Here is a 9,079-nt window from a genome sequence, read left to right as displayed (position 1 = left end):
GAGACGGGGTTTCACCATGTTGACCAGGATGGTCTCGATCTCTTGACCTCGTGATCCACCCGCCTCGGCCTCCCAAAGTGCTGGGATTATAGGCGTGAGCCACCGCGCCCGGCCGATGTCTTTCTTGTTAGTGGGGCTAGTGGAATATTTGTTAATAGCTCACTAAGAGGTAATCATAAGCTCTTTTGTGCCTGGGTGCTTGTATCTGGTAGGCTTCAGTGGCTGAAAAGTGAAATGCTTAGTGAACCACTGGTCTCCGTCTTGCAAAAGGATTACACTGTTTGACTCCAGTGAACTCAGCCACGGCCAAGTCTTTTGTTTTAGCCAATGAGATAGGAATACAAGTGACACTTTGATACTTACCATCTTGGAGAGGGGCATCTTAATGAGGCTTTGTTTGTTTTGTTTTGTTTTTGCAACAGTCTTGCTTTTTCACTCGGGCTGGAGTTGGAGTGCAGTGGTATGATCTCAGCCCACTGCAACCTCTGCCTCCCAGGTTCAAGCAATTCTCATGCCTTTGCCTCCCAAGCAGCTGGGATTTCAGGCGCTCACCACCATGCTGGGCTAGTTTTTTGTATTTTTAGTAGAGATGGGGTTTTGCCATGTTGGTCAGGCTGCTAATGAGGTTTATTGTGGGCCTTTCAGTTTCTCCAGAGACAGATCCTCTAGTATCCTGCCCATGGGTATATATACCTGGCTGCCAGCATCTTTTGTCTTCAGCTGCAGAATGGCACTGCAGGTCTTACCATATACGTCAGTTTAATCTCCTTGATTTCCGTATAGCAGCTCATTCCTATCATCTCATTTGCTGGATGCCCCTGAGCTCTGATGAAATTTCTTCAGAGGATAATCTTCCATTTCATACGAAGGTGGGGCCAGTCCTTTGTTCTCATGACTGGACATTGTGTGTTCAACTGCTCCTCACACTTTTTTTCAGCCACCATCCTTTATTCCTTTTGAAAAACCTAATTCCCTTCATTTTCTGCCTCTTTCTGAATATTTTGTGGCACAAATCACTGGCATTCTCTTCTGCAATACATTTACATTATTTGAGTTTCCTTGTAACTCTGCTGTGCATTGAAGTCTTCCCCATCCTTTCCATTATTGAAAAATGTGTTCATGTCTGTTGTATACCAGTATCTTCTCTATATTTCTTTTTCTTGTCAGTTTGTACCGTTTTCCTCTTTCTTACCATTTTAATGGGTTTTGGAGAAAAGCACTTGTTGATTGATCTATTTTCTTTCTTAGAAATATGAGCATTATTTAGCCGGGCGTGGTGGCAGGCCCCTGTAATCCCAGCTACTCAGGAGGCTGAGGCAGGAGAATCTCTTGAACCCAGGAGGTGGAGGTTGCAGTGAGCTGAGATCGCACCACTGCACTCCAACCTGGGTAACAAGTAAAACTCCGTCTCAAAAAAAAAAAAAAAAAAATTACTTTTCTTTCTTAGCATCCCAGGTGGACTTTCTAATTTTTATGTAGTCATCTCTTTCTCCTATTTGGCAATTCTTCATTATTTGTTAAACAACTTGCTAAATTCTGAAATGGAAACATTATTTTTCAAGAGTACTCTAAGCTTTGTGGACCCATGAATGTTAATTTTCTGCTTAGGTAACCTCAAGTAGGGTTCCCTTCTGATAATTTAGTTGGAGGCATTAATAATATAGATTCTTTTCGTATTGGGAGATGGGCTACCAGAGTTCGTCTCAGAAAAGCACAATCAGAAATTGTATTGCTAGTAATGGGAAAATTCCAAAATAAAAGTGATGGTAACATAAAGGTAAGATGAAGGGCTTACCATGTGCCAGCCACGGTTCTGGGTACTTTATGAATTAACTCCTTTGTGTGATGGTTCTTTGTACTCCATTTTAGAGGAAGCCTGAGAAAATGATGAGCAGATAAAGAGGCACCAAAACTTGGGAGGCAAGTTGATCCATCTCCAGTAAAGACGGAGGAAAAGGGCAAGAAAAGACTGAGGAAAAGAAGGACAAATACTTCCTCTGCTCTCAGACCTTCTTTCTTTGAAGGCCACCCCTTTTTGAAGTTTGGAGTTTGAAACACAACCTGGACTGAAGTCATGAGGGAGGTTGTGTAAGAAAGAATCATCAAGGGAATTAGTTGGGAACTTCTCTGCCACAGCTTACTTCTTATGGTATTAACCCCCTTTCAGTGTAAATGCCTTTGGTTTAAAACGTTTGTACCTCATCTGATACCAGAGTGTTCATACTGGAGAGAAACCCTATGAATTTTCTGAACGTGGGGGATCCTTTACTCACATGTCACATCTCATTGAACGTAGAAGTCATGCTGAAGAGAAACCCTGTGCTTCTAAGGAATATTGACAAGCCCTTAGCTAGATGACAAATCTCATTGAGAAGCAGAAGATTCATGAGAAACCAGTGAAGGTGAAAGTAGCAATACTTCATTGAATATTAGAAAATTTTTCTGGAGAGAGAGCATTGAATGTACTGAGTATGATAAAAACTTCCTCTCAAACCTTATCCCTTGATATGCATTTGGGTGATCATACACAGAGAAGCCTTATAAAGGTAAGAGATGTGGAAATCTCTTAAGCCAAAAGTAAATCCTCATTCATCAAACAATTTCTACTGGAAAGAAACCTTGTAAATGTGGGCAAGCTTCCATTCAGATGTCACAGCTCAGCCAGCAGAGAATTTACAGTGGGGAAAACCCCTTTGCCTGTAAGGTATGTGGGAAAGTCTTCAGCCACAAGTCAAACCTCACCGAGCATGAGCATTTTCATACGAGAGAGAAACCTTTTGAATGTAATGAGTGTGGCAAAGCCTTTAGCCAGAAGCAGTATGTCATTAAACATCAGAACACCCATACCGGTGAGAAGCTTTTTGAATGTAATGAATGTGGGAAATCCTTTAGCCAGAAGGAAAACCTCCTTACGCACCAGAAAATTCACACTGGAGAAAAACCTTCTGAGTGTAAAGATTGCGGGAAAGCTTTCATTCAGAAGTCAAACCTCATCAGACACCAGAGAACTCACACGGGAGAGAAGCCCTTTGTATGTAAGGAGTGTGGAAAAACCTTTAGTGGCAAATCCAACCTTACTGAGCATGAGAAAATCCATATTGGAGAGAAGCCTTTTAAATGTAGTGAATGTGGAACAGCCTTTGGCCAGAAGAATTACCTCATAAAACATCAGAACATTCACACTGGAGAGAAACCCTATGAATGTAACGAAGGTGGAAAAGCCTTCTCTCAGCGAACACCACTTATCGTACATGTGAGAATCCATTCGGGCGATAAACCTTACGAATGCAATGTGTGTGGAAAGGCCTTCTCTCAGAGCTCATCTCTCACTGTGCATGTGAGAAGCCATACAGGTGAGAAGCCCTATGGTTGTAACGAATGTGGGAAAGCTTTCTCTCAGTTCTCAACCCTTGCTCTGCACTTGAGAATACACACAGGTAAGAAGCCTTATCAGTGCAGCGAATGTGGGAAAGCTTTCAGCCAGAAGTCACACCACATTAGACACCAGAAAATTCATACTCACTAAAAACCCTATGAATACCTAGAAAGTGGGAAAGCTTTCATTAGAAATGGGCACCTCATCATGCATCAGAAATAATCCATCTGAAGCAAAGCACCATGAATGAGGTTAACTTTAAAGTTCTAGAAACTTAAGGGACACCAGAAAATTTGTACTGAAGAGAAAGACATGCATATGATAAAAAGCCTATGTCCAGCAAAGACACTCGCTGCAGTGATCATGCTGAAAGTTTAGGCACAGTTTCGCAACAAATGGGAACAGAAAATGGATGTCTGTTTTTTATTGCTGCCACCACAGATCTGGAGATATTTGCCAGTAACAAAAAAGTTGTAAATATTGGAAAGGAACAGACAAAAATAGATGACATGGTCATCTACAAATAATATTAAGACTCCTGTGGCATTAAATGAACAAAGCAGAAGAGATTTCAGAAAAAGACCTATGCATTTATTAGAATTTGGAATATGATACAAGCGGCATCAGGAAGTGAGGAAATAATGGAACTATTTTTTTAAGTGGAGGTAATTTGTTCTCCAAGGGAGAAAAAGAGACCATGAACTATACGCAAAAGTAAATCCAGAGATTAAAAACAGAAATATGAAAAGCTGTATACTACATGCAATATGACCTTGGGAACAGGGAAACATTCCTTTTGACAACTTCAGAAATACTTAGCAGTTCTACTTGTGACTATGAATGCTCAGGAAATACGTACTAGGATATTTACTGTGGCTTGATTTGTAGTAGCCAAAAATTAGAAACAACTGAGAATGCCCATGAGGAACTCTGGGAAATTCTTATGTAATACTATATATCTGTAACATGCAACCAATGAAATCCACATGTATTCCCAGAAAGATCCCAGAAGTGTTGAGGGGGGATCAAGTTGCAGAAGGATGCAGGTAGTACAATGACTTTGTAAATTTGAATGAAAAGTTCCCTCACAATACTCAGTACTGTCTATTGGTAATGGATGCATATATGTATGTACATGTTGTTGAAATGGGTTGGAAGGATACAGACCAAACTCTTGATATTGGTCACCTGTGAAGAGTGGACAAGGGAAAGTAATGAGTATGGGAGGTGGGGTGGGTATCGGTTAAAGGGGACTTGAGCTTTTTATATAAACATCCACTTCTCTTTAAAAGGACTTCAAGTAAATATAAGAAGATTCTCATTGATTCTGGATTGTGGTATATGGATATCTTGTCTTATTTTTTGTACTTTTCTGTATTTTTAAAATTTCTCAATAGGAATGGGAGTGAGGATGGAAATGCTGTGTCTGTAGAAGTCATGTTATACTGGATTCATTTCCAATCAAATACTAAACATTTTATAAAAAATATTTCTAAAATTTTATCATGGATGAGTGGATGGACTTGCTCTCTATGTAATATGAAATTAATCTATTTTATTAAAATTTAAAAGGACAGCATAATCCAAATCTGTTTTGATTATTTTAACATGGGATACACACTGTGTCAGGGTCCCAACTGCATGGTAGGAGGTAAGTGTCGGGTGAGCAAGCATTTGTCACCTGAGCTCCACCTCCTGCCAGATCAGCTGTGGCATGAGATTCTCATAGGAGCACGAACCCTGTTATGAACTGTGCTTGTGAGGAATCTAGGTTGTGCGCTTCTTATGAGGACGTGATTCCTGATGATGTGAGACGGAACAGTTTCATCCTAAAAACATCCCACACGCATCCCCCACCCCCACAACCCCTCCGTGGAAAAATTGCCTTCCAAGAAATGTCAGTTTTCCTGTCCTGCATATTGTCACAGGAAACGTGTACATTAAATACTGAATTTTTGATAATATCTCTTTTTTTGGTGTTGCTCTGTTGGCCAGGCCAGAATACCATGGCAGGATCTTGACTCAAGCCACCACCAGTCTCCTGCCTACTGGGCTCAAGCAGCCCTCCCACCTCAGCCTCTCAAGTAGCTGGACTACAGGCAGGCAGCCCCATGCTGTGCTATTATTGTTATTTTTTTAATTGTAGTGAGGCCTCCGTATATTGTCCAGGTTAGTCTCAAACTCCTGGGCTCAAGTGATCCTCCCATGACCTCCCAAAGTGCTGCCATTACGGGTATGAGTCACCATCCCCAGCTAATTTTGTTTTAAAAAAGAAAATTGCAGGGCACGGTGGCTCACGCCTGTAATCCCAGTGCTTTGGGAGCCCAAGACGGGTGGATCACGAAGTCAAGAGATTGAGCTCATCCTGGCCAGCATGGTGAAACCCCGTCTCTACTAAAAATACAAAAATTAGCTGGGCGTCGTGGCAAGCGCCTGTACTCCCAGCTACTTGGGTGGCTGAGGCAGGAGAATGGCTTGAATCCAGGAGGCAGAGGTTGCAGTGAGCTGGGATTACACCATTGTACTCCAGCCTGGGGACAGAGTGAGACTCCGTCTCAAAAAAAAAAGAATGAAAACAACCTCCCAGAACTTCCAGTGCACTAGATGTCAACACCTGCCAGTCAGTCTTAACCTGCAGGCTCTGTCACTCCTCCCACTGCTGTTACAGAGAGAGAATGGGATGGGTATGAGAAAAATGGCTCAGACCCTAGGCAGTTCTATTTTGTAAACCAGCCCTTCCTGAAGATTTTTTTAATCCTTCATCACAGTATAATATAAAGAGTGTTATTAAAGGTTTTCCTGAATAATGATGAATGCCAACAATATACAGCACTTGAGCTTGATGTAAATGAATTCTTTCCTAATAATGAAGTACCCCATCATTTTCTCTGGCTTCTCCCTCTTTGCACATGTATTTCAAGTTTTAAGGTGTTCTCTTTATGATACAGTTGGTCCCCTGTATTGATGGGTTCTGCATCCATTGATCAACAAACCTGGATGGAAAGTATTTAAAATATACAGTAATTACCTGGGTGTGGTGGCTCACGCCTGTAATCCCAACACTTGGGAAAGCCTAGACACGCAGATCACCTGAGGTCAGGAGTTCAAGACCAGCCTGGCCAACATGGCGAAATCTCGTTTCTACTAAAAATACAAAAATTAGCCAGGCATGGTGGCACGTGCCTGTAATCCCAGCTACTCCAGAGGCTGAGGCAGGAAAATCGTTTGAACCTGGGAGGCAGAGGTTTCAGTGAGCCAAGATCATGCCACTGTACTCCAGCCTGGGCAACGAGAGAAACTGTCTCAAAAAAAAAAAAAGTATGCATGTATACACACACACAGTGTCTGTATATATTGTATATATATATATATATACACAGCAATTTTTGAAATATAAATCGTTAATATATAACTGGATAGCATTTATAGTGTATTAGGTATTATGATGTAGAGATGATTCAAATTATATAGGAGGATGTGTTTAGGCTGTATGTAAATGCTGTGCCATTTTATGTGAGGATCTGGAGTATCTGTGAATTTAGGTGTCTGGGGGGCTGTCTTGGAACCACTTCCTCTTGGATACCAGAAGGATGACAGTACTATGGGAAAACAAGCTGTTTTATGAAAAATCTGGAATTGGAATTTTGCCTATTTACCGCTGCTCAATAGCAAGGTTAAACATGATTTTGTCATGCAAGGCAGTGATAATTTAGCATTTATTTAGCTCTGGTGCCCTCCCCCACATCCCCCTGCAGAACGTTTTTATCTGAATTAGTTGTTCTTCAGTGCACGTTAGAATCACCTAGATGATTTGTTGCTGGGCCCTTCTCCAGGGTTTCTGATTCAGTAAATCAGGTGGGGGCTAGAATTTGCATTTCTGAGAAGTTCCCAGAGCATGCTGATGCTGCTGTACCAGAGACCACCACAGTTTGGAAACCCCTGTTCTAACCATTGTATCTTCAGGAAAGTTCTGTTGGATAGTAGTATGCATCCAATTATTTGCCCATTTTATATGTAGGAAAAGAAGGCCGGGTGCAGTGGCTCACACCTGTAATCAGCACTGTGGGAGGCTGAGGTGGGCAGATCTCTTGGCCCAGGAGTTGGAGACAAGCCTGGCCAACGCAGTGAAACACAGTCTGTACAAAAAAATACAAAAATTAGCCAGGTGCGGTGGTACACACCTATAGTCCCAGCTACTTGGAGGGAAGATCGCTTGAGCCCAGGAGGTCGAGGCTGCAGTGAGCTGTGATTGTGCCACTGCTCCAGGCTGAGTGACAGAGTGAGACCCAGTCTCAAAAACAGAACAAAATAATACTTTCACATCTACTTAGGGAACCAAGACTAAAGCAAGTTATGACTTCTATTTCAGTGCAATAGATAGGAGAGAAAGCTCTTGTAAACTTTTTGAGAAGTATTTCCCTACTACTTACATGCCAGTTGTGTTCATCTGTGTGTGTTTTTTTAATTCCTGTAAAGGAATACCTGAGACTGAGTAATTTATAAACAAAAGAATTTTATTTTGGCTCATGGTCCTGCAGGCTGTACAGGAAGCATTGTGCTGGCATTTGTTTCTGGTGAGGCCTCAGGGAGCTTATAATCATAGTGGAAGGAGAAGGGGATGTCGCAAGTCACATGGCAAGAGAGGGAGCAAGACACGGTAGGTCCCACCCTCTTAACCAGATCTCTCCTGAACTACCAGAGTGAGAATTCACTCATCACCAAGGAAATAGCACTAAGTCATTTATGAGGGATCCACTTTCATAATCCAAACACCTCCCACCAGGCCCCACCTCTGGGGTGACTGAGACCCCATCTCCAGAGTGAACATAAAGATAGGTAGGGGTGATAGCATGTAGATGACTCTTCTTGAATCGTTTTGCTGGAAGACCAGATGTGAGACAGTAGCTTGAGGCAGACACAAGATTTAGGAAGGGGTTTTGGTTCTTTTTTACTAATTAAAGCTGGAAGACATAGAGGATGCTTGTAAAATGGTAGTGACCTAGTAAGAAAACTGCAGAACAAGGCCAGGTGCAGTGGCTCACACCTGTAATCTCAGCACTTTGGGAGGCCAAAGCGTGCGGATCACTTGAGCTCAGGAGTTTGAGACCAACCTGGCCAACATGGTGAAACCCATCTTTACCAAAAAATACAAAAAGTAGCCAGGCATGGTGGCAGGCGCCTGTAATCTCAGCTACTCGGGAGGCTGAGGCACAAGAATCGCTTGAACCTGGGAAGTGGAGGTTTCAGTGAGGCAAGATTGTGCCACTGCACTCCAGCCTGGGCTACAGAGGGAGACTCAGTCTGAAAAAGAAAGGAAAAAGGAAAGAGAGAAGAAGGAAGGAAAAGAAAGAAGGGAAAGAAAGGAAAGGAAGGAAGAAAGAACTGCAGGAGAAAAGTATTTGAGAGGCTGAGAGAAGAGGCTGTTGGCCCATCTAGTGTTTAATAGGAACTGGGATACTTCGGATTTGGAGGGGAAGGAAGAGGTAATGTAGGTGCCAATTCACGCAGATCTGAGAATCTGATAGTGGGGAAACTAAAAGTAGTTCCTATCTGGTTAGTTGTATTTTCTCAATAAAAGATCAGCCGGGGGCCGGGCGCGGTGGCTCAAGCCTGTAATCCCAGCACTTTGGGAGGCCGAGGCGGGTGGATCACAAGGTCAAGAGATCGAGACCATCCTGGTCAACATGGTGAAACCCCGTCTCT

The 9,079-nt window shown here is 42.4% G+C and overlaps 1 protein-coding gene across 10 annotated transcripts in view; it reads left to right on the top strand.

Moving 5' to 3' along the window:
- ZNF146 (zinc finger protein 146) overlaps positions 1–4,960 on the top strand; it is a 66,115-nt gene extending 61,155 nt beyond the window's left edge. For 7 of the 10 annotated variants that reach the window (XM_037730748.1, XM_017506657.2, XM_037730749.1 and 4 more), the window contains one exon: positions 1,870–4,960. In XM_037730748.1, the coding sequence (XP_037586676.1) occupies positions 2,648–3,526 (879 nt within the window). In that variant the 5' untranslated portion in view covers positions 1,870–2,647 and the 3' untranslated portion in view covers positions 3,527–4,960. The remainder of the gene's footprint in view (positions 1–1,869) is intronic. The other 3 variants (XM_037730747.1, XM_037730746.1, XM_017506659.2) reach the window with 1 other exon arrangement.
- The last annotated feature ends 4,119 nt before the right edge of the window (positions 4,961–9,079 follow it).

This window comes from Cebus imitator, unplaced genomic scaffold (genome assembly GCF_001604975.1).
Source record: "Cebus imitator isolate Cc_AM_T3 unplaced genomic scaffold, Cebus_imitator-1.0 Scaffold356, whole genome shotgun sequence".
In the NCBI taxonomy this organism is placed as follows: domain Eukaryota; kingdom Metazoa; phylum Chordata; class Mammalia; order Primates; family Cebidae; genus Cebus; species Cebus imitator.
Note: the sequence above shows the minus strand (reverse complement) of the source record. Positions and strands in the feature narration are given on the sequence as shown.